This window comes from Typopeltis vanoorti, chromosome 13, assembly GCF_054136105.1.
Source record: "Typopeltis vanoorti isolate ZY-2024b chromosome 13, IOZ_Tvanoo_1.0, whole genome shotgun sequence".
Classification (NCBI taxonomy): domain Eukaryota; kingdom Metazoa; phylum Arthropoda; class Arachnida; order Uropygi; family Thelyphonidae; genus Typopeltis; species Typopeltis vanoorti.
The window spans coordinates 119574424-119600930 of record NC_143561.1 but is presented as its reverse complement, the minus strand read 5'-3'; the positions used below and the strand labels follow the sequence as shown (position 1 = coordinate 119600930).

The 26507-nt window shown below is 35.3% G+C and overlaps 1 protein-coding gene across 1 annotated transcript in view; it reads right to left on the bottom strand.

The window, feature by feature from the left end:
- The window catches only part of LOC150100498 (muscleblind-like protein 2a), a 549014-nt gene that overhangs the window by 49640 nt on the left and 472867 nt on the right, over positions 1-26507 (bottom strand). The window contains 1 exon segment of the mRNA XM_090402904.1: positions 5216-5300. Coding sequence (XP_090259030.1) covers positions 5216-5300 — 85 coding nt within the window.

Sequence of the window (26507 nt, the reverse complement as noted above, 5' to 3'; positions counted from 1 at the left end):
TTTCTTATTCCTAGCCTCTTCTCTCCATGTGAATTTGTGCACATTTTTATGTTGGAACATGGTGTTAGTAATAACCAGTCCATGTCCTGAGCAGAAATCCAACAGATATTTGCCATTATTATTAGCTTTGCTCTTTTCTCCAAATTTTCCCAAAATATTTTTGTATGTCTCACAATCATTTCCTACTCTGCTATTTAGATCCCCAACAAGGACCAACTTTTCCTTTTTCATTGTGTCAGTTGCTTTTTCTAACGCATCAAAAAATTCCTCCATTTCTACCTTAGTAGAACCTTCTGTGGGACCATAGGCACAAATAAGTCTCATTGTCCAGTTCCCCATTCTCATATTTGCCCACATTACTCTACTTGAGACTGCCTGCCATTCAAGAAGATTAGCCTCATACTTTGTGTTGAATACTATGGCTACTCCTTCTTTTCCTTGATTGTCATTGCCTGAATATAACATTTTGTATTTATTGCTCAGAAAGATCTCACCAGTTTTGGTCTTTTTTGTTTCAGTCACCCCAATTATGTCGATCTGGTACTTATCTAATTCCTCAGATAGCTCCATTTCTTTGCCATTCAGGCTTCTTATGTTGATAGTACCAATCTTTAACTCTGGTGATGTTGAGTTGGGGTTTGTTTTCAGATTTGTTCCAGTAGCTGACTTTTCGCTGTTCGCCCTGGTTCCCTGGCGAAAACAACGGGGGCCTTGTTTAACCGGGCGACGCTCCAGCCGGCATGAAATTTTGTCATGTTGTACCATCATTTTTTTTATTTTGGTTTAACCAATAAGAATACAATTTGGTCGGCTAAATTCCAAATTGCCAGCCCATCCTCGTTCGTTCAGTATCCAAGCAGATACACAACAGGGTGCACCACGAGAAGGTGAGGATTGGACATTAGGTCAGAAGCCCTGATCGGTTCTCCGCATTCCTTTAAAGGCTATGTGGAGGTCTCCTCTCAGTTATACAGCTTCGACCCTTCGATCCTTAAGTATTTATAGTTTACATCAACAAATAATTACATAAAAAAATGCTAAAAGACGTTTATTGATGTAATTATTTAATTACATCAATAAACGTCTTATTTTTTTACATCAATAAACCACAACCTGGAAAATTTTCTGCAGATGCCCATGCATATGGTCAAATTGATGTGAAACTTTTAGAGTGGGTTGCATAACCCACACAACAGCACACCAAACCAAAATGGGCATGCGACGCCACTGATATATATATATATATATACACACACGTGGGCTGTTCAATAAGTAATAAGACTAATTTTACTGTGGCGAAACCACTCATCACAATATTAATTTCTCTGGAATAAAGAAATGTTGCTGTATGTATTAACAAAAGAGGGTGATAGACGGCATATATGGGCTGATGCGCCAGAGTGTCATGTCATTAAACGCAAGTGCTCATCAGCGCGCCAAAGAGGTGCGACCAGTCTTTGAAATGGAAGTGTCCTTGGAACAGTGTTATGCGATTAAATTGTGTGCGTTTGCAAAAATCGGCATCGGACACTTTTAACATGATATGCGAAGCTTTCCACGATGAAGCAATGCCGATGGCAAGTGTTTTTCGCTGGCATAAAACTTTTAAGGAAGGAAGGCAAAATGTGGAAGATCTTGAACGTGAGGGAAGACCTTCAACGTCCATCACAGAGACAATGATCAACACAGCAGCGATTATCATCACACACGTCAAAAGGAAGCGTCCATTGCTGAAGAATGGCTTCTTATTGCACCACGATAATGCAAGGCCACATATTGCTGGTTGTGTAGTGGACGGCAGAAGAACAACACAGATATCCTATCACACCCTCCATACAGTCCTGATCTTGCACCGTGCGAATTCTGGCTGTTTCCTCAGCTCAAGAAGCCACTAAGAGGCCGCCATTTCGAAAGCAACAAATGCACGTGTAAAAGCTGCGGAGGCAGTTTTGAAAGAACTCTCAAAAAACAAACTCTCACGTGTGTTTAAGAAGTGGATGCAACGGTGGGACAAATGCATCGCATCTCACAGTAGTTACTTCGAAAAAGACCACGTGAAATAGTGATAAATGGTGTTTATCACTATTAAAATAATTAAAAGTGATAAATAAATTTTTAAATATACAAATAAGGTTTTATGGCTGGAAGAGTGGATCCTCCGAAGTGAGTGAGTGCATTTAACTGCATAGTTGTGCGTAATCAGATATCTGGTTGGGGGAACGTGATCTATATAACAGAGTAGATTGCTGAATAACTTAGTATAGAAAAGTAGCTAGTGTAGTAAAAAAGGCTGAACACCACTGCTATAAATCCATAACATCTCATGAGAAAGAAATTTTAATATATGTATTTTTTTATCACCACATAATTTTAAAACAAAAATTGTAATTAAGTTGTTTAAACAGTCTGTTACTGATCTGCTTGGTTACTTAATATAAAAGTAACTTCTTTTATATTAAGGAAGAGGAGAAAAAAATTGAATTTTATTGTTGAGAGTATACCAGATGACAAACAACTTGTATAATAATGCAAATGAAACAATCTTACAGACCAAATTAGAGTATGCAAGGTGGCATGCACTCACACTCATATACATAACAATAAATGATGTAATGTAATATGATATGATTAATGATATAACTGTTCATGTAGTACTATCACAACATTTCATATGCCCCTAGGGGGTATACATCAGGATTTTGATGATATAAAATAATTGAAAAAAAAAAAAAAATATATATATATATATATATATATATAGGTTGGTCCAAGAATACACTATTCTTTTATAATCTCATTCTATTCCCTTCCTCCACTTCATCAACTTAACACTAATTACGGGTATAGACCATATTGGTCTGTTCCGGTCTCATTATCCATCTAATATCGTTTTTTGAGATCTCTTCTGCCTTCTCTTTCCAATTGGCGTATATTTTAGTACTCCAATTTTGCACAAATATTACCTTTCAATTTTAATAAATATGCTTACTTTTGAGGTACCATTTTAATTTAAAGCTTAAAAATTCACAGACTTGTGGAAATTGTGTTTGCATCTACAATGCTGAGCTGCCTGAAGAAAGACTGTTGTAAGTTTGATTCTAGTCACTGCTAGAGGAACAACTTTTTCTATGCCTTTCTTTGTAATTCCCAAGTAAATTAACAGTAGAGCTTACACTACTCAGATGACAAATAATGTTAAGGATCACAACATGGTAGTAGTTGGCTGCCATACTCTCCTCTCCAAATACCTATTGAAATTACTGATGGCTTTGCACAGTTATCTGTAATTGGCTAAAGGTAGAGATTAACTCTCCTCCCCACTCCTTGGGGGAACAGAGGATGTAGTGTCAGAGGATTTCTATTTTATAGATTTATTTATATGAAGTGATTCTTTAGCTACATTATTTTAGAATTTCAGATGCAACAATACAAAAAGTCTTTAGTGACTACTCTCCATCACTATAAATTAGGATTCTTCAGTAGAGCTAGATAAAATTATCAGGGCTAGCTTAACAAATTTTGCATTCAAATATAGGCTCTGAAATGGAACTTATTCTAACACTATGATGCTTCATGTGAGCATTAAGAGGTAATAATTTTACACGAAAACTAAGTATTTCCATTTTTCCTTTGGACTTTAAAGTTGTTCAACCATCTTCAGTAATTATTTGTAAAAATATCTCTAGTAGAAGAAGTCTAGGATTCTGGAAATGCATTTACTCATTTGCAACAGGTGAACCAATTAAAAGTAATAGCAAGCAGATTTTAATATCACCAAATACAAGTGATGGTTAACACTACTTATCAGCCATCATCTGCTTATGGGTAAGCAGATGATGGCTGATTTAATTTTTGATTTCAATGGTTGTTACATTTCAAATGTATTTTTGAATGTTTGTGAGAACATAATAAATTTAGTTTAATCCTTTATCCAAGTGTAAGCAAACAAAGTTTGAGCCTGAAAATATCTTCAGGACTGAGGTAAGGTAGTGCAACACCAGGCAACTCTGAGCAAAGGTGAACCAAGCTCTCATCACTACTTGTCTCAGTATCTCCCATAATGCAAGCACATCTCCTTGCAGATATGTATACTGCTATGCATTAAGGGAAGGGCCACTACGCAGACCAGTTTTGACCTTTATTGAGGTCTCATCAGTGGGAGGCAGACCCAAACGTGGAGATACCAAGGCAGAAGCAATAGGAGAGGTCATATTTACCTAAACGAGTTGCCAACAGGTGTACCACCTTATTATTGAATTACTCTGGAGTTAGAGAAAGATGTTGGATGCTTATTTTGTACTTGGTTAGACTATAATAAATTTAGTTTAATCCTTTATCCAAGTGTAAGCAAAAAAAGTTTGCGCCTGAAAATATCTTCAGGACTGAGGTAAGGTAGTGCAACACCAGGCAACTCCGAGCAAAGGTGGACCAAGCTCTCATCACTCCTTGTCTCAGTATCTACCATAATGCAAAGCACATCTTCTTGCGGACATGTATACCGCTATGCATTAAGGGAAGGGCCACTACCCACCAGTTTTGACTTTTATTGAGAGTCTCATCAGTGGGAGGCAGACCCAAACGTGGAGATACTAAGGCAGGAGCAATAGGAGAGGTCATATTTACCTATAGGAGTTGCCAACAGGTGTACCACCTTATTACTGAATTACTCTCGATTTAGAGAAAGATGTTGGAAGTTTATTTTGCACTTGGTTAGACTATAATAAATGTGGTACACCTGTTGGCAACTCCTACAGGTAAATATGACCTCTCCTATTCTCCCACTGACAAGACCTCAATAAAGGTCGAAACCGGTCTGGGTAGTGGCCCTTCCCTTAATGCATAGCAGTATACATGTCTGCAAGGAGATGTGCTTTGCATTATGGTAGATACTGAGACAAGGAGTGATGAGAGCTTGGTCCACCTTTGCTCGGAGTTCCCTCGTGTTGTACTACCTTACCTCAGTCCTGAAGATATTTTCAGGCACAAACTTTGTTTGCTTACATTCGGATAAAGGATTAAACTAAATTTATTATAGTCTAACCAAGTGCAAAATAAACTTCCAACGTCTGTGAGAACATATGATTCAACCATGGAGCCTTCTATTCTTATATGGATAGTTTCAGTTTCTGCCCTTAAGAAATCATTCTTGAATTTTATTTTATTTTTTTTAAAAGTCTTCACATTGATGAAAAGATAAATAATTAACTATACATACCTTCTACAAGATGTACATAGTGACACTGTGGCCGCTTACACTGGCCCGACTTAAAATCTCGGCAAACTGGCAGGGTGTCCAGCAACTGAAGAAGAAAACACCGTTTTTGATTTTGTTTTTAGCAAATTGCTAATTTATATTTACAAGATACTATTACAGAATGTTTATGAATAAAATATACTATCATTATGAATACATTCAAATTACATTAAAAATAGCAAAGCTTCTATAATAAGCAACTTAGAAGTAATGCCTAATATCAAAGTAAGATTTTAAGGATATGCCTTTCTTATACATTTGAAAATTATGAGGTTAGGAGTTGCTCTTTTATCATAAAAGAAAATTACTTGATAACAAATAACAACTGGCATTAAATTAGAAGTTCAAAATCTCCTTAAATTATAAATCTGAGATGTGAATATTTTTTTTCATTTACAAGTATCATCCATGTTTCTGAATTAAGACAAAACGTTAAATCTAAATACAAATACAGTTTTATTTCATCAGCAGAACACAGAGCATATATCCAAGTAGTTGTGGAAACAATTGATAATATTATTATCAGACTTCCAAGGAGTCAAAAGACTGTTCATGGGTGGGAAATCATCTCACACAAAGATTTATCAAAACCATTCCTAAAATGCATTCAGTTTCCACATTCACCACTCTCAGGAAATGCATTCTGCTTACCAAAACTCACCAAGTAAAGAACTTGTCCCTCACTTCCTTGCTCACACTCTACCGTTCTCTCCTTTTATTCTATGAAAAATCTTTGTACTAACTGATATCATTGCATATTTTGATTATATCCCTCTCTTTTTTCTATTCACAAAGCTCTGATAATTCTATTCCCTTAGTCTCTCTTCATATTCATCATTCCAGAGACCAGAAATCATCTTAGTATATCATTTACCTTCTCTAATATTTCTTCATCCCTTTGAAAACTTAGTGACCAGATCTATGCAGCACAGTAGTCCATGTGTGGCCTGATCAAGGTCTTCATAAGGGAACCATAGCCTCTTTTCTTCTACATGTTACAGTCCCCTGCCCCACCCTCATCATTGCCATAAACCATTATGACTTCCTCACAATTTTACCAATATGACCATTAATCTTCAATCCTGTCTATTGCCACTCCAAGATCTAAGTTCCTCCAGACTTCCTTCAAAATTTACCCCTTAACTGTACATGAGCAAATCTCTCCTTAACTTCTAAGATACAAACAATCTATGTTTGAGAATATGATGCTCAATAGAAAATGTTTAGTCCAGTAATTCTTTCCTCTTTCTGTGCCATATCGAGTATCCTTCAGTTGTAGAACATATAATTTAAATAAAAGCAGAATAGTATATGTCAGTATACTTGAAAGACCGATAACAAACAGATGCAGTGATTGTGAAAGTGCTAAATATGACAAAAAAAAAAAAAAAATCAAATGATTTCCATAGAAATTAAACCAGACATAAGTGAGTAAAAATGATGAACTGCTTGCTTCAACTGGCAATGTTTGTAACGTCAATCATTTTTACAGTTTCTGCAATTTTAAAAGATAAAAATGAATTATATTTGCAATCTCTGTTTAGAATGTAGTTATTTGTAAAAACAAAATATAACCGAAGATATGGAATGCAACTTAACAATTTGGATTCAGAATTGAAACAGAAAAAATAATGCTTGGTTTTTTCAACACTGCAAACACATTAATAGTTTGCCTACTACAAACATATGTACAAAGAAAATAAAATGAAAGTAAAAAAAATTAATTCTTTTCACAATGAACTATTATTTGTAAAAATGCATAATTAATACTTTTGCATTAATGCAAAAATAAAAACTTTATATCAGTTATATGTGTTCTCTTTCTTTCAATGAAGGAAACAAAAAAAGATATCATGCTTAATTAGAACATTTCAGATTATCATTTTTACTAGCACTATTAAAGTAATTTATTTTAGAAACAAAAAATTAATATCTTATGGAAAAAAAAAATTCAATTTGTGAACACATTCCAAGAATGTGTTATGTCTGCAAGTTGTGGGTCACTTGTACTCTTCATCCCATAGCTCCACTCATTTGCCTTCTCATACAGTCTATTCAGATCCTCCACATCTCCAATTCTTGCAGTTCTTACCAATTTTATATCATCTGCAAACAGTTGCATATCTCCAGTTATGGAGATAAAATTGTATATCTCCAATACCATTAATATTTTTATTTAATGTTTTTCCTTTCTGTATAAAATAATCTGAATAATCCAAAGATGTCAAAGAGGGTATAAAGCTTAATCAGATCAAGGGTATCTATCAGCAGTACATTGGTAAACAGAGAAATGATATCGAGACTGATCACAATGTTCTCATCCATCAGATGGCAGGTTGAGTCCCCTATAAACAAATCTTTGCCATCTGGGTCTATTTCTGTCATCTCATGAAAGCTCAATAACCATGACTTTTTTCAAAGACTGTAACCAAGTTCTTCTGGTCTGCCTCTTGCTTGTCTTTTCCTCCTGTTATTTTCAAGGCTATGGTAATCTGAGAGGACATTCTCTGGAGGATTCCAAACCATCATAATTGCTGTTTAAGAATTATATATCTGTTCTATTTTAATTTATGTTTGACTTACTTGTTTTGTGTTCTGACCACTGAGTTATTTTTTCTTAAGCATTTTGAATGCTCTGATTTTCTATATTTCTATCTGATCAAGTCTCCATGTGCTGCTGTAAGCATAATAGTTTTAGTGATTGAAGCTTTTTGAAATGCTGTTATTTTTCCATATTTTTTAATTTATTCATATTAGACCAATGCATGTTGAGTCAGTATTTTACTGTTTGTGTTGCTGAGGTTACGAGTAATGAGAATGCCAAGATACATAAATTGCTTTACCTCTTCAAGTATATCATTTCTGAAGTTGATTGAAAATAGGAAGAGATGAGAAGAAAAAAAAAATTTAGGTGTTTTTGTTTTGCTTAGTTATTGGAATGGAAAAATATCTATGTTTAAAATTTTTAAATTGTCTTTTAAAATTGTGCAGGAATATCATCTACATGTTTAATATGGTTGATATTGATGCTATTTATTCATAAACCTAGTTCTTTGGCAATGGATTTGCATATTTTTTCGAGATAGTAAATCAATTTTATATTTGAGTGCCGGCCTGGTTGGCCGAGTGGTTTAGTGTATCCGCTCTCCAGCCAAAAGGCTGTGGGTTCGAATCCTGCTGTGGGCATGGATGTTTGTAATTGTCTGTGAAAGTACTAGTGGTGGTAGATGGCGTTGGTGTTAGATGATGAAGGTTGGTGGAGTAGTGAGACAGAGTTGTAGAGTAGATGCCCTCCTTCAATAAGTCTTTGGTTTCCCTGGAGGTGTGATTTAATAATAATAATAATAATTTGATGAAAGGAGGCAATCCTGCATGATTGCTTTTTCAATGTTCAATTTGTCTGTTTTTATTTCATTAATTTTGACAATTTTACTTTGGTATTTTTATAAGAATTCATGATAAAGGTTTGTGTTTCAGAATATAATGTTATAGATTTTAAGATGTTTATCAGCTTACAATGTTTGAAGTCAATAAAACTGCAATATATAGGTAAGGTGTATTCCCAGTACTTTTCAGCTAGGCTATTAACTTGATGGCCTATAGTGAAAATATGGCCTATAGTAGAGCTCTTAAGCATAAAGCCTGCTCTCTCCTCTTCTCCTATTATTTCAGTGATTAAAGTTTGGATTTTATTTTGTATAATGCATGTGAAGGTTTTGTAGCCATGACTTAGCCGTGTTATGGGTCTATAATTTTCACATCTTTATCTTTCTTTTTGAAATGGTTGGTATTATGATACCAGTCTTCCAGGTCATCAAGAATTTCACCAATATATGGAATTTGGTTAAAAGTTCAAGCAGAAAATTGATGGCAGGTATGTTTCTATATTTTCAGTGTCTAAATTTTCGAAGATAATTTTTTTTTTTTTTTTTACTTGGAAGTGAGCATATTTATTTTATGCTAAGTGGGAAAGGGGAGCCTATGAGGAAAGCAAGTGATTTTGCTATTTTGGAAAGTTTGCAAGTGATGCTGTCCATCTATGCTCTCAAATATAGGTGAAAGGATAGGGTTGAATTTGTAGATTTCTGGCATCCTATATGTACAGATTGATTTTAATATGATGTGGTTTCAGTTTAAATAATTTCTTTGAGCAAGATAAGTTTTTTATCCTTTGAAAATTAGCATGGTCTTGATTAATCTTTAAGAGATTATTCATTTTTGTGATATACTCTATTTCCTAAGTTAACATTAGCAAAATAGTAAAATCACTTATCCCCCTTCACATGCAACTTCCCATTTACATTCATTAACAATTCTATTCATTTTAAACATTCATTAAAATCTTATTCCTAAAATTTAGACACTATTATCAGCTATGATATCATTTCTCTGTTTACCAATATAATACTGACAGAGACCCTTTCACTGATTAAATTCCCTTTCCCAACATATCTAAAAATTATTCAAATTCACCGCATATTCAGGATATTTTATATGTAAAGGAAAAACACATAAATAACTAGATTATACCACAATGGGTTCTCCTCTATCACAGCAAGTTTCTATACAGAACACCTAGAGAATAAAGTACTCAACATCGCTTCATTGAAAGCCCATTATCATCTATGCTAAGTATATGTGTTTGCTATTGGGCCCATGGCCAAGGCACATTAAATGCTTTTTCAGTGCAATTAAACAGCTGGCATCCAAAAATGCATTTCAAGATAGAAAAATTAACTAACAACTATATTCCCTTTTTAGACATAATAATTAAAAAATGATTCTCTTTTTTCTGTTCACAGGAACACTACATATAATAGAAGATATTTTTACATGAGCAGTCCACACCGTTCAATCTCTACAGTATGGCATCCTAAACCATGTGCTGAACAATGGCTATTTGTTCTAATGAATCTAGCCACAGAACTCTTCATCATGCTTTTTAGCTAACAGCTGCTGTCCTTATAAAATCTACAAAATACTACTCAGCTTTCCTGTCCCTCCCTCACATTACACACAAGATCACAACTAACATATTTCCATGCCACTGTTAAACCAAGCATCTAACTAGCAGGCTTAATCCATTCTCAAAAGTAGCCCCTTCACTTGCTGGGATATATTAACATCCACACCCTGAAGAATAAACTACATTTGCTGTAATCATTTTTAAGTCAAAACTCGCACACAATGTTTTGGATACTTCATCATACAGGAATAAATGGAAGAGAACTACAGTGTTGCACTGAAGTCATTGCAAGTCTGACTATTTTTTGGGTCAGCATTTGTTATGAAGCTTTTCCCTAACTTCAATAAGCATGGCTGCATGCTTACTGTCTCCCAAGTATGCTGCATGGCTGCATACATGGGATACAGTCACTATGCACATCTCAAGGGCATGATGATAGGACATTTAGTTCTTTATCACTAAAAGTCTGAGAGAATGTTCTTATAATTTACATTTTGAATTGTTCTCAAACTACCTGGATGAGCATATGCTGTATTCTATAATAAGTATATGTTTGTTCTCAGTCATTTTGTTCTCTGGTGTTATTTTTTTTTATACATATATATGTGAACTACTACTATAAATAATCACTAATACCTAAGTATTTCTTCATCTGCTTTTAACCTGACTCTGGTGCTAATGAGGAAAAACAAGTATTGCTTAGTTTGAATTTCCACAAAAAACCAAGAAATTATTTTAATTTATCTCAAAACCAACAGCACTTGCATCATTTCACAAATCTTAACATGAAACAAGTTATTTCTTTATAAATGATTTCAAATTATTTCTGTGTAAAGAAATTCAACATGAGAGACATGTTACTAGTTAAGTAGACGTCCTATGATGAGTCCTCGAAATAATCCATGTAGGTTACTGTCATAATAATAATGACAGGAACCTCCACGGAGGATCATTACTTATTTTTGGAGGTTGCAGCAATAATAAAGAAATGGAACTAACAAGAACAATGAAGTAGTGAACAAGATGTTTTCTCCACTAAAGATGTTATTGAGAATAATTTAATCTCCAAAATTGCTAAGTTAAAGCAATTTTGGAGATTATTAAACAGATGACAAGGGAACTGTAGAAAGTTTAAAGGAACATAGGAAGAATAAAAAAGTTCAGCAGCAAAATGATAAACAACAAAGGACAGAATCAGGTAGGTTAGTGCATGATAATGAAAATCTGGCAAGTAAAGTTGATTATAAAAAGAAGGATGTTATTTGGTATGGTGACTATCATAAAACATGACATTGATGAGATGGTTATAATGTCAAGTTTTCCCAGAGCAAAAATTAAAAATATAATGCAAACAATTAAAAAATAAAAAGGGGTCGTAATTCTGGTAGGGACCAATGACTTAACTAGTGATAAATTTAGTATGAGGGAGGATATGAAAAGGTTGTTTGAAGAAGCAAGAGTGAAGATAGAGAAAATAAAAATAGTTTAGTATATTACCTAGATATGATGGAAAAGAATTATGAAGAAGTGATGTGATGGTAAATAATTCAATGCATAGGCTGTGTAGAAGGAATGGATGCGAGTTTTTTTTATTTTTATTGCGTGGAGTGAGTTCGAGGAAGATTGGATTTGTATAACAAGGAAAGCCTACACTTCAATGCGTTCAGGGAAACTTAATTTTGATGGGAGGAATTGTGAAAATCTGTGTGTAAGATTGACAATGTTATGGAAATGATTATGAAGAGAGAACCATTGTGTCTCTGGTTGGGACCTATCAAGAATGTCTGCATAAATAAGGAACTAGATAAGAACTGAGATCTGCAAGTTGTTCAACTGTGTCATGCAGACTACAGACAAGAGTATACAAAAGAGCATGCAGGCAACTTGCATCTATACATGAATATTAGGAACATCAGAACAAAAGAAGTAAAGTTTGTTGCCTTGGTCAGTACATTGGGACTGGATATTATAGGCATTAGTGAAACATAGCTATCAGAAGCAGACATAATAACTGGTATCAAGTGCAAAGGGTACAGTAATTTTAGAAAGAATAGGATAGGAGGGGGGGGAGGAATGCTGTTAATGATATCAGACTACTTGAATTCAGTTAGAGTTGAGACCTATGACTGCAATACTAGTAACAGTTTTTGATATGGAAGCGAGTTTGAAGCCATCTGGTGTGAGGTGGAGTATAACAATATTAAATATTTAGTGAGGTGTTGTTACAGACCTGGTGGATCAGTTGCTAGTACAAAAAAAGAGCATCAACCAAATAAATACGATGGGAATGAAAAGAGTAATTATAATGGGGGACTTCAGTTATCCAAACATTGATTAGTAGCTGTGAAATCTCATGAAAAGAATTAAACTGAATTTATTGAGCTGTTGCGAGACAATTTTGCCAAGAAGCATGTGTTAAGAGGAATTCATGGTCAAAGAGCATTAGATCTGATTATAATGCCATAGGAGGTTTCAGTTAAAGACATAACTATTCTGCCTCCGGTTAGTGATAGTTCATGGTAGTGTTGCCAATTTAGCTCTTTTGGAGCTAGATCAATCTCTTTTTTTTTCTTCCCTAGCTCCAAAAATTTTAATCTAGCACCTAGCTCCTTCAGAACTAGTTTCAGCTCTTTTTAATTGTTTTTATAACTTATTGTTAAAGAAATTATTTTAAAAGTTTTCCAGATGTTTGCATTTGATAAGGAATTGTATTGTACGTTTGGTACGAGCATCATACACGTTCCAAATGCATGATGACGGCTGTCAGTCACGTGGCCCAACAGCCTGCCATTTTGTCGTTTTAAAGTTCATAGCACCGCTACTAGTTAGTCTTTGCACAGTGTTCTGGTTGGTAGTTACAAGAGCGAGTGGGAAGTTTTCAAAGACTGATCGTAATTCGTTGCAGTAAAGAGTTGTATAAACCCTTCTTCAAAAATGAGCAAAGAGAAAAATAAAGCTTACAAGCAAAAATTTAGGAGGGAGTGGTTGCAAATGGTTGTGTGAAGTTCCTGGTGATGCTACAAAAGGCGACTAAGTTTTGCAGATGTGATATAGCTGCTAAATATTGTTAGCTTGTAATGCATAGCAAAACTAAGAAACATCTTGCTGCAGTTCCATATACGGCTGTTCCTGTAATATGCTTGTGAAAAAGTCTGATGAGACCGCAAACTTTGAAGGTAGGTTAGCAGTATTTTTTTGTTGTCACTCATCATTAAACAGTTGCGATCATCTAGTAGATCTTTGCAAAAATATCATCCCAGACAGTCAAATTACGTCAAAGGAAAAAATGCACCGAAATAAGTGCTCTGCAATTATAAAGAATATTCTAAGTGAGCATTTCGAAGAAGATCTAATTGCGGACATTGGAGATGAAAATTTCAGCTTGCTAATAGACGAATCGAATGATAATACAGTGAATAAGATTTTAGGAATGGCCATCATTTATTATAGCAGGAAATTCAACAAAATTATGCATACATTTCTGAGCATGGTGGTTCTAGAAAAGTGTGACACTAGTGGTATTGTGGCTGCACTGAAAAAAAGAGCTCTTGACCAAGAAACTGGACATTAAAAATCTCATTGCAATTGGTACAGACAATGCCAGTGTTATGCTTGGTGTCAAAAATGGCATTTATGAACAACTGAAGGCATATATTCCCTCCTTAATTTTAATTAGATGCGTATGCCATTCATTATAACTGACAATGTCTCACACTTGTGCAGAATCTCTCGCAAGAAAATTAGAATTTTTAGTTACCGAAACGTATAAGTGGTTTTCACATTCTTCTTCAAGACAAGCAGTATACAAAGAGCTGTATCAACCTATCAACGAAAATAATGCTCCTCTGAAAATTGTAAGCAATTGTGCAACAAGGTGGCTCTCCATTGAACCTGCAGTAGAAAGAATTCTCAGTCAGTAGTTGGAATTAAAAACTCACTTTGAAGTTGTGAGTGTGACTGAGAAATGTTATAATGCTCAAATTTTGTAGGAGATGTACAAAGATGAAAGGAATCTATTGTACCTTTTATTTTTGCATCCTATTCTAGTTCAAGTTCAGCAAGTTAACAAAATTTTCGCATCTAACAGTGCCAATAAGATGAGATTATTTCAAGACCTTTCTCATTTGATTCGCTCTATTGATGTTATATTATCTATTGCTAATATGTTAGTGCTACCATCATCCATAGTCGACCCTCTAGAGTCAGAGACTGATGACTATTTGGATCCCAGTCCAAATCTTGGTTAAAGATTTGAAAGAAAAATTTCAGAGTTGATGATACAAAATAAAATAACGCAAAATGATGAGCGAAATCTTAGAAGTAGAGCAAGACAGTTTCTTCTTGGTCTCTTCAAACAGCTTAAGCAAAGGTTGACTGAAAACTTGAATATTTTAAGAATGATGTCTTATTTTTGAAAAGAACCTGCTACTCCCATCTTAGAAATAATGCTGAAAACAGAAAAAGATGTTGCTGCTGAATACCAATATAATACTAACCACTTAAATAAATGGACAAATATAGAAAACACTGAGCTATTCTGGACTGAAGTACGAGAATATAAAGATGCATCTGGAATGAATCCATTTAAAGAAATTGCTCAGTGTGCAATAAATTTATTAATACTGCCAAATTCTAATGTGGAAATTGAACGAATTTTTAGTTCCATGAATGTAGTTAAAACTAAATTAAGAAACAAGATGGAATTGCCAATGCTGACAGCTATTTTGTCAGTCAAGTATGGCCTCAGGCATAACAACAAGTGCGGTACAGACTATCATTTACCAGCATCTACACTGAGTAATATTGGAACGATGGCCACATATAATAAAGCTGAAAATCTAAGTGAAAATGTGGGTGAATTAAGTGCAGAAAACCACATTGAAGATTTATTTAGCCACTTATATGCAAGTACCACTTCAACTTGAATACAGTAAGTAACTTAAAAGTATCAGCTACTACTTTAAAAATTTTAGCTTCAAATTTTTATTTTTAACTCCTTTTTAGCTCTTTTTTTTATTTTTTTTATTTAAGATTTAGCTGTTTTTAGTAATTTTCATTTGGCAACACTAGTTCATGCACTACTCACTTGGGAAGTGAGTAAGTTTATGAATGTTCCATTCAGAAAAGGAAATATGCTGAACTACAAAGCAGGAAATTATGACCACCTGAGGAGTATGCTGGGTTCTGTGCCATGGTATCAGTTGTTGGATGGGAAGGATATTGACAGTGCATGGGAAGTGTTTAAAAATTACTTAAATGATGTGATATCAGAATGTGTCCCTAGAGTTTGAAAAATGAATAAATGGCTGTGTAATCTAAGATATCGTAAGAAATTGATGATGTGGAAGGAATACCATGTGCATAAGGATGATGCCAGTTATAATAATTATAAGCAGCAGGCCAGAGAGTCACAAGTGTTATACTGTATGGAAAGCTAAGTCTGAGTATGAAAAGAAACTGGCTCCATAAATTAGACAACCCAAAAGAATTCTATCATTATGCTGCAAGTAAAGGAAAGAATAAATTTCAAAGAATAACTGAATGCAGATGGTATGCAGGTGACTGATGGAGAAGTAACTGTTCAACTAATGAGTAGCCATTCTGCTAAAAGCCATCAACCTGATATATATTCATATTTATGAATTTAGGGAAACAAAACACACGTGATGAAATTATTTTACTTATTATTAATAAAATAACTGACGTTGTGACCCCTGTATTGAGGTCATCATCAGAAAAATACATGTGTATATGAAAACAAGCTACATGCTCTTGCACTCTCCTGATTTACACTCACGCATAAACCTGCATCTTTTACGGTCTAGGCATTTGGAACCGAAATCCTACAGAATTGGTTGGTTACTCCTTATTCCTGGAGATATCCTATATCTGTAGAAGCGTGTGTTCAGGGCCGGTTTGTCTGCTTGTGGGAGGAAAAAACCCCAGATAAACTGGAGAGAATAACCAACAGTCCACCCCCAACACCAGCTAACCTGGCTATGTCTGAGAAAGATCCTACGCTCCTCACGTCAGTGACGGGAATTGAACGCAGGACACTCCTTTCCCAGGCATATGGTTGCAGGGCACGTAACCACTCAGCTAACTGCACTCTACAAAGGTAAACTGAATCTATGCTGTTAATTTATCTTTTACTTAGCCTGACCTCTAGTGGTAAAAAAAACAACAACACAATAAACCCTGCTAAAGTCCTCCCGTACTAAGATTTTCTTCTGTACTTGCATAGTTCAGGTTGCTATTGAATGTTAAAAAAAAAAAAAAAAAAAACACTTCACCAAGTGTTCTTTTATTGAGATTTTTCTTTGGCTTGTTCTGGTTGCTATAATAGTTGCAAATGGGTCCTCCACATTCTTGGAATGGTTAGACCATCATTTTTGTTCAGGTTAGGATTGTGTTTGAGCATTTCACATGCTTCTTTAAATTTCCTCTTGAACCAGGTTTTGGTACGGTGTAGGGACTTGGTACCTTTCCAATCGATTCTGTGGTGTGTGTCTGGAGTTAGTGGTCTAAAAGGCTGGTTTTTCCAAAATTGAGGTATTTAATGTGTCGTTTGAGTTTGTCCTTCCTAATTGGAATGGTTTGCTTGGTTTCCTCTATGTATGGTAGGTTGCATGCGCATTGTATTTTGTAAACCCCTGGGTGGGCTAGGTGTGGAAGAGGATCTATGGAAGAACTGAGTAGGTGTATTAATTTTGTCAGGGGTTTGAAGGTGGTTTTGATGTTGTATTTGTGTAGTGTTCTGTTTTTTTCTGAAATGGCTCTAAACATAAGGTATGGCAATAGCATTCTTGAAATCTTTTTTGTTTTTAGTGGTGTTAATGGCGAGGATCTTGTGAATAGTTTTTTTTTTTACTGTATCCATTTTTTTTATAAATGTATGGGTTGATCGCGGTAAGAATTTTTGTGTATGAGAGTGGTGTGTATTGTGGAGGGTGGTGGTAGAAAAATTCTTACCACCACCCAACACAAAAACTAGGTGTCATAAGCACCCTTAAACACAGAGCTCAAACTATTTCTTTAAATGAGCAAGCTCTAAACCAGGAATACGAAATCAACTATACATTTATAAAAAATGGATACAGTAAAAAAACTATTCACAAGATCCTTCACAGAGATGCCACTAAAAACAAAAAAGATTTCAAGAATGCTATTGCCATACCTTATGTTTAGAGGCATTTCAGGAAAAAACAGACAGAACACTACACAAATACAACATCAAAACCACCTTCAAACCCCTGACAAAATTAATACACCTACTCAGTTCTTCTACAGATCCTCTTCCACACCTAGCCCACCCAGGGGTTTACAAAATACAATGCACATGCAACTTACCATACATAGGGGAAACCAGGCAAACCATCCCAATTAGGAAGGACAAACTCAAACGATACATTAAATACCTCCATTTTGGAAAAACCAGCCTTTTAGACCACTAACTCCAGACACACCACAGAATCGATGGGAAAGGTACCAATTCCCTACACTGTACCAAAACCTGGTTCGAGAGGAAATTTAAAGAAGCATGTGAAATGCTCAAACAACACAATCTTAACCTGAACAAAAATGATGGTCTAACCATTCCAAGAATGTGGAGGACCCATTTGCAACCTGAACAAGTCAAAGAAAAATCTCCATGCAAGAAGACTTGGTGAAGTGTTTTTTTTTTAACATTCAAAAGCAACCCGAACTGTACAAGTCTAGAAGAAAATCTTAGTACGGGAGGACTTTAGCAAGGTTTATTGTTTTTTTTACCAATAGAGGTCAGGCTAAGTAAAAGATCAATTAACAGTATAGATTCAATTTACCTTTGTAGAGTGCAAGAGCATGTAGCTTGTTTTCACATGCACATGTATCTTTCTGATGATGAACTCAATACACGGGTCGAAATGTTAATTGTTATTTTATTAATAACATGTAAAATAATCATTTAAACACGTGTTCTGTGTCCCTAAATTCGTAAATATGAATGCTGATCACCTTGTTACCTTAAGACTGATATATATATATATATATAACATTGAACTCACCACCACCACCTCTTCACTATATGAGGAAACTCATGTAAGAGGAGGAATTACTACAGCTGTTGCAGACATTGAATAAGAATTCTGCAATAGGAACTGATGTGATATCAGCATGCTAAAAGAGTGTTCAGTTGAACTGGCTATTTCTTTGACCCAGGCTATATAATTTGAGTCTCAGAACAGGGAAATTCCACAGGAATCAAAATAATGTATGGTAATCCCATTGAACAAGGGTAGTGCAAAGACCGTATCCAACTATCGACCAATCAGTATCACAGGAGAGTTGATGATGTTGGAAAAGTTGGTTAGGGCTTACATTCAGAAATGGGTTGACAAAGAATCTCTACCTTGCATGGGTTTACTAAGGGAAGGTCATGTTTTAGCAACTTGCTCACATTCTATAATAATGTTACAACTGAGTTAGACAAAGGGGAATGAATACATCATGATATATGGATTTTGCTAAGGCTTTTCAAAGAATACATCAAGGAATGTTGCAGAAACTGGAGAATATGGGATTGGATTATAAACATAATTAAAATTATAATAACAGAATTAACTCATGTAAAATGTTATTTTATTTTAAGAGGAGCACTGACTAAAAGATATCCAAAAGTCATACATGGGGGGTGTGAATCAGCAAGATTCAAAGTAACCAGTGGTATGCCTCAAGGATTGGTCCCTGGTCCATTGTTATTCAATCTGTACATTAATGACATGGGAAGGATTTGACATGTGAAATACAACTATTTGCTGATGATACAAAGATAGGTAAGAGTAACCATGAGGGCTGCTGGTATGCAGTACTTGTAGAATCATTTGAATAGGCTGGAATTGTGGGCATGTGAAAATGGCTGTCATTTCAATGTTAATAAATGTAAAGTCATACACTTTGGCTAGGGAATTTGGAGTTTTAGTACTTTGGAAGTTCAAGGGTCATATAGCAGAAAATTGGAAATACAACTCAGAGAATAATTGCAATGCTGAACAAACCTTGACATATAAAGATAAGGAAGTTGTTTTGCCGCTTTACAAGGCCTTGATAAGATCTCACTTGGACTACTGCGAGCAGGTCTGGTCTCCTGATTTCTGTGGTGATTCCGATACAATGGGGAGAGAGTGCAAAGGAAAGTGTCAAAATTGATATCATATTGTGGAATACTGATTATGAAGACTCGACTGAGAATTTGTAGGCTGCAAACACTAGCAAACAGGAGAAAGAGGTATGATATAACTGAGACTTACAAACTTATGAAAGGATTATACAGAATGTCAGTAGATGGTATTTTTCATTTAATGGAGAGTGGGGAAAGGATGCGAGGGCATTCTTGGAAGTTGAGAATGAATGCTGTCAAGAAGGGGTAAGGGCATGATTTTTCTCTCATAGATTGTTGCGTGATTGGAATGGATTGCCATTAGATGCTGTGTGTGCAAGTAGTGTGAATAAATTCAAGAACAGGTATGATAGCTGGTGCAAATTGTATAGCCTCCCTTGATGAGGTCCTTGACTCCCTGGAGGTCTCTCTTAATAATAATAATAATGAAGTCCTGGTTGACTGTAAAAATGCAAATAACTTACTAGGCAGCCTGCGTTCACAAAGCATAAGCGTGTGTGCACATGCTATGTTTAAGCAGATACTCAGTGAGATCTCAACATGATAAAAGTTCTGTTTTGTTAAAAGAGGCATTCCTTTCTAGATTATTATTTTCTTGTAACCTAAGTTAAAGAGAAATCTGTTCAACTTTTCTGTAAATAGCCTCAAAAAAATTCATTTGTTAAGGCTCTTTATTCTGTATAATATTGTGCACAATTTGACCATCACATAGCTTTTCAGATCCCACCAATTTCTGAAAGGAAAGCATGAATATATTTTTCTATTCCCCCACAATAAGAAACTTTTTTTCAGTGTAACATCTACATCATTTATGAACATTCATAGTTCATCTTGTATATATTATTCACTCTTCCAAGTAACAAATGAAGACAATTACACTGAAAAATTACAACTCAAATTACAATTCAAATCAATGTGGTAAAGGAGCATAAAAATACTCAATCTATCGAAAAAAATTGTTAACAATCACCTAATGGATGAAACAAACTCAAGAAAGTTAACTTCACACTGAAACAGAGAGAGGAAGAGGATTAAACCTTTGATGTGTTATATTTTTAAACTCATTTAATTTCTAATTATATATTGATAAAAACTTAATGGTCACAGTCTTTTTCTGTTTTATTTTCTTATTAACTTTACTATGATATATCTAAACAATTTTGAGTATGTTTAATAATACAAAATTGAAATTTTACACCAAGAAATAAGTGAACATGCACTACTTCTCCACAAAGTCTCCAAATTTATTGATGCACTTGTTCCAAAGGTAGATCATTTTATTAATACCAGTACTGAATAAGTCCATGCCCAGTAACCAACATTGCACTGCCTGATGCACTTTCTCATCCATAGGGAAATACCTTCACTCATGAGTGATGTGTGCAGAAACCACTTGAGTGGTATACCCAAGTGTGTGGACCAAAACCATGGCACTAGCCAGGAGTCCTTGTTTGCATCAAATACTGGCTTTCACTTTGTCCAAAGTTGACAGTAAAGCTCTGCAATGATTGGTCCTCCCTTCGGCAAGGAGTCCACCAACAGAATGCTTAGGCAATCCCAGAACACTGTGGCCATGACTTTTTGGACAGTGGAAACAGTTTTGAATTTTTTTTTTTTTTTTTTTTTTTTTTTTTTTTTTTTTTTTTTTAACACACAGGAGATTGTGCAAAACTTTACCTGAAATGGTAAAGTTCATCACTTTACTATTTCAGGGTAAAGTGATGAACCCACATTTTGTCTCCTGTGACTATGCAAGTGAGAAAATCCTCACCTTTATCTCTGTATTGGAACAGAGTCTCCAGACACATCACCATGCATGTTGATGTGTTCTGACAATTTTTGGTGCACCAGCAAGAGCACACCTTTAAAAAAAAAATAATGACATCATGAACAATTTTGTAAACAGTGGACTTCCTCAAGTTCATCACTTGTGCAATTTCAAGTAGTTTCACCTGCTGGTCTTCAAGAAACGATGCCCTTAATGTGCAAAATATGGTCTTCTATCTTGTTAGATAAAGGCCTACCTGCCTGATGTCAATCTTCAACATCACCACAGCCTGCATTAAATTCATTGCACCAAAAACACACCTGCTGCTTTGAATTACTTTTTTGCCATACACTGCTATTCATGGTGAATGTCACTTAGTGAAGTCCTTTTTGCTTGCAAAAAACAAATAACTTCATGGACACCTGTTTTGGATCACACTCACACAGTAGCCACCATCTTGCAACTGGAATTAGCTGTGAGATGATAGTAGCACCACACTGCAATGGCAGTCTTTTTGAATGTTAAGATGTGTCTGTCTACCATGTTTCACCTAATTTCTTTTCACCATTATTAAAGGGGGGGGAGTGTTACTTTACTTTTCCGAAACCCTTGTACATTAATGGAATGTGAGAATAAGTACCAAGTGGAAACTGGTGAATGGTGGAAATTGTGTTTTTGGTGCGTGTGTGTGTGTGTATCAGACAACTTCTTCCAAAAGGGACAGAAAGCACAGTTTAAATGAGTCATGAACCTCGAAAGCCAGATACCTTCTCGTGTTGCACCCTGTTGGGTATCTACCTGGATACTAAACGAACAAGGATTGGGTAGCAATTTGGGATTTAGCTGAACCAAATTGTATTCTTACTGGTTAAACCAAAATAAAAAATGATGGTATGACAGGACAAAATGTCATGCTAACTGGGGCGTCGCCCGGTTAAACAATGCCCCCGCTGTTTTCGCCATGGAACCAGGGCTAACAGCGAAAAGTCAGCTACTGGAACAAATCTGAAAACAAACCCAACTCAACATCACCAGAGTTAAAGATCGGTACTATCAACATAAGAAGCCTGAATGGCAAAGAAATGGAGCTAGCTGAGAAATTAGATAGGTACCAGATCGACATAATAGGAGTGATTGAAACAAAAAACACAAAAACTGGTGAGATCTTTCTGAGCAATAAATACAAAATGTTATATTCAGGCAATGACAATCAAGGAAAAGAAGGAGTAGCCATAGTATTCAACACAAAGTACGAGGCTAATCTTCTTGAATGGCAGGCAGTCTCAAGTAGAGTAATGTGGGCAAATATGAGAATGGGGAACTGGACAATGAGACTTATTTGTGCCTATGGTCCCACAGAAGGTTCTACTAAGGTAGAAGTGGAGGAATTTTTTGATGCGTTAGAAAAAGCAACTGAGACAATGAAAAATGAAAAGTTGGTCCTTGTTGGGGATCTAAATAGCAGAGTAGGAAATGATTGTGAGACATACAAAAATATTTTGGGAAAATTTGGAGAAAAGAGCAAAGCTAATAATAATGGCAAATATCTGTTGGATTTCTGCTCAGGACATGGACTGGTTATTACTAACACCATGTTCCAACATAAAAATGTGCACAAATTCACATGGAGAGAAGAGGCTAGGAATAAGAAAAGTCTCATTGACTATGTTATTGTTGATAGTGATGTTTTCTCCCTGGTGCAGGACACCATAGTGCACAGAGGATTTGAAATTGGAAGTGATCACTATTTAGTCTTGAGCAGGATAAAATTGAATTTCATATTGAAAAGAATAACATGTAAGAAAGTTTTAAAGCGAATAAAAGTTGAGCAGCTCTCAGATGTGAACTGTAGACTAAAATACACAAAGATTATTGAAGAAAAAATGTCACAGTTTGAGAACAGGAACCAAACCTTGGAGATTCAGTGGCAAACTCTGAAGAAAACATTGATTGATTCTGCCAGAGAGGCATGTGGTGAGGTTGTGTGCAAGGATAAAAAAATCAGAACTCCCTGGTGGACACAGGAAGTTAAAGAGGCAGTGAAGGAAAAGAAGAAAGCATATCAAAATTTCCTGGCAAATAAGTCAGCTTTTACTCTTACAGAATACAGAGACAAATGCAAGAATGCTAAAACTAGCTAAACAAAGTCATAGGAGGACTATGGCAAGAATATAGAAAAGAAATATCAAGAAGGTGGCAAAATATTCTGGAGGTTGTTGAAGAAGCTTAGGAATGGAGGAAAGAGTGCTGTAAAAGGAGTTAGAGATGATAAAGGTGACATGAAAACGGAATAAAAAGATATCCTCGAAGTATGGAGTAATTACTTTGAAAAACTGCTAAATAAAACAAGCAGTGATGACAGCACAGTGGTAAAAAACACTGACCAAGCATGCAGTCAGGTATACATATCTATACTTGAAGTAGAAAAAGCCATCAAAGGCTTGAAATGTGGAAAGGCAGCAGGAGTAGATGATATTCGACCAGAAATGCTGAAGTATGGTGGTATAAAATCTTACAGTGGCTGCACTGCATAGTTAATAAAGCCTGGACAGAGGGACAAATTCCCGATAATTGGAGTAGAGCTCTAATAGCGCATATATATAAAAAGGGAAATAAAACTGAATGTGAGAATTACAGAGGTATTTCCCTATTGAGTGTTCCTGGCAAGATTTATGCAAGTATACTTGAGAAACGGTTGAGAAGAATTGTGGAAGAAAAGCTTGGTGAAGAACAAGCTGGATTCAGGCCAAATAGAGGCTGTCAGGATCAGATCTTCACTTTACGACAAATAGTTGAGAAAGCATGGGAATATAACAAAGATCTGTATTTAAGTTTTGTCGATTTGGAAAAGGCATATGACAAGTTGCCAAGAGTGAAGCTATTCAATACACTACAGTTATATGGTGTCAATGGGGCATTATGAGACAAGGATGTACATTATCCACTCTATTATTCATTAACTATATGGATCGCATTATGAAGGAAAGTGGTATTAAACATGATATCAAAATTGGAGATGTTAATGTCAGCTCTTTGCTTTATGCAGATGATGTTATACTTCTAAATAAATCCGCTACAAGTCTGCAAGATTCTCCGACTAAATTGAATAGCTGTTGTAATAGATATGGTATGAAGGTCAGCAATAAAAAGACAGAGACAATGAAAATAGGCAGAATCATTGAAAATGTCAACTGTGTTGTGAATGGAGAACCTGTGGAACAAATGAAACGTTTTCAGCTACTTAGGCACGATTTTTAGTTAAGATGGTAAATTAAATATAGAAATAGACAACAGAATCAGCAAAGCTGGTATGGTAGGAAGTCAATTGAATAAATTCATATGGAATAAGAGAGAAATTAGTCGAAACACTAAATTAGCTGTATAGCAGACAGTGTTCAAAACCAGTTTTAACTTATGCATCTGAGAGCTGGGTCAGAAGTAAAAGACTTGACCAAAGAATAGACACCGCAGATATGAGAGTCCTGAGAAAGATTATATTCATGAACAGATGGCATCAATGGCAATATCATATTAAAAATGAGGATATTAGGAAAGAATTTGACATTGTCAACATCCAGGAATGCGTTAGCAGAGCTAATCTCAGGTGGTATGGTCACTTAAACAGAATGGGCGAAGAAAGATTAGCAAAACAAGTGTTCTCTGCCAGGTTGGCAGCAAAACGACCCAGAGGAAGACCAAGATATAGGTGGATTGATACGGTACAAAGTGCCTTAGACGACAGAAATATAAGATCTGATAATGTTGGAGTCTTGACAAGTAACAGACTGATTTGGAGGAAAATTGTAGATAGGAAGTTAGTAATGATGTAATTTTTTTCATGTAGTACTATCATATCCTGTATACCCCTTGAGGGTACATGGCAGGAATTTGATGATGATGTTTAAATAGAATATTCCATCATAAAAAATATTCCATCATGCAAAAGTAAATTATTAATTACTTAAAACAGTACCGCTAGAAGTAATAAATTATACATTGAATGAGAATTCAAAGGGTTAAAGTTTATGAAATAAAGTTTGAAACACATAATGGCAAAATAGAGATACATTTCATTAGATTGTCAGAGGCATCATCATACTATGTTTATGTGAAAACTACTTGAAGGCAGTTTCTTTTCCTTTATTTTCTTTTTTTAATATGCCAAAATTTGTAAATACTGATGTCAACTACTCACAGTCCAAAGACTACTGACTGCAGGAGGGCACTCTACTCCACTCTGCTACAAACATCTCGCAATCTCCTCTACTACTTAATTCCCCCACTACACATAACTACTACCAATGCCATCTACTGCCCATTACTACCAGCAACAATATTTTTTGTCTGTAAATTGCACGTGTTCTGATGGCCTGTATATGGGACGAAAAACCCTAGTTTTTCGTCCCATATACAGGGGGGGGGGGGGACCGTGCTACCTCCGTATGAGATCAGCTAACTCGCCTTCAATTGAAAAAGCCCTTATAAAGAATCCTTTCATCACAACAAGATTCAAACTCAGGCCTTTTTCTAACTGAAGAGCACATTGTACTGCTGTTCTTCCAATTGTGCCATGGAGGGGCTTGTTCTTTTCTTTCTATGAAACAAAATTTAGTTCAAAAAACTAAAGTTGTGCATTGAAATGTGAGAAGAATGTTTTGTTACAGGACATTAGTGTTTAGCATATGTCAGATGGTAGGTGGAGAACTAGAAGATATTCCTAAAAGTTGTACAAGCAAGGGAGCTTAAGTCTTTTTGCATAAAGTGAGCAGAAGTGAAATATTTTGTCCACTAACATTTTTTCTTTATTTCATATATGAGAAGTCCCAAATCCTTTAGTACAACAGGGCTAATGTGTGTGTGGAAGGGATTAAGATGAAAGATGTTTAAAAAACAAAACAAAACTGAAGGTTGTATTGTTAACTGAAGGCATATAAAAATGGTATGGGAAAGAATGGTTTCAAAGAACAGAAGTATGGGGAATACTGGAAGATAAAAAGCTAATTCAATAATTTGAACTGCATATGGATGGTGCTCAGTGACTGCTTATATTTATACATGATTAGAGGAATGCAGAGAAATGGTAGTGGCCAGTTTGGCAAAGAAATACCATTAAAGTAACAATAGGCACTCTGTTTCTGCTTTATGCAGAAACAGAATGCCTATGGAAAAGTGATAAAAGGCAGTTGCAGATAGGTCACCTGTTAGGCAAACTGCCCTATTGTATATACAATCCAGAACTCCTAGTGTGTCACCTGAAATAGTAAGAACAATATTAAAAGGTTCAAAACATTTGTTGTGTTGTACCATCATTTTATATTGAGGTTTAAGTCAATAAGAATACAATTTGTATTGAGTAATTACT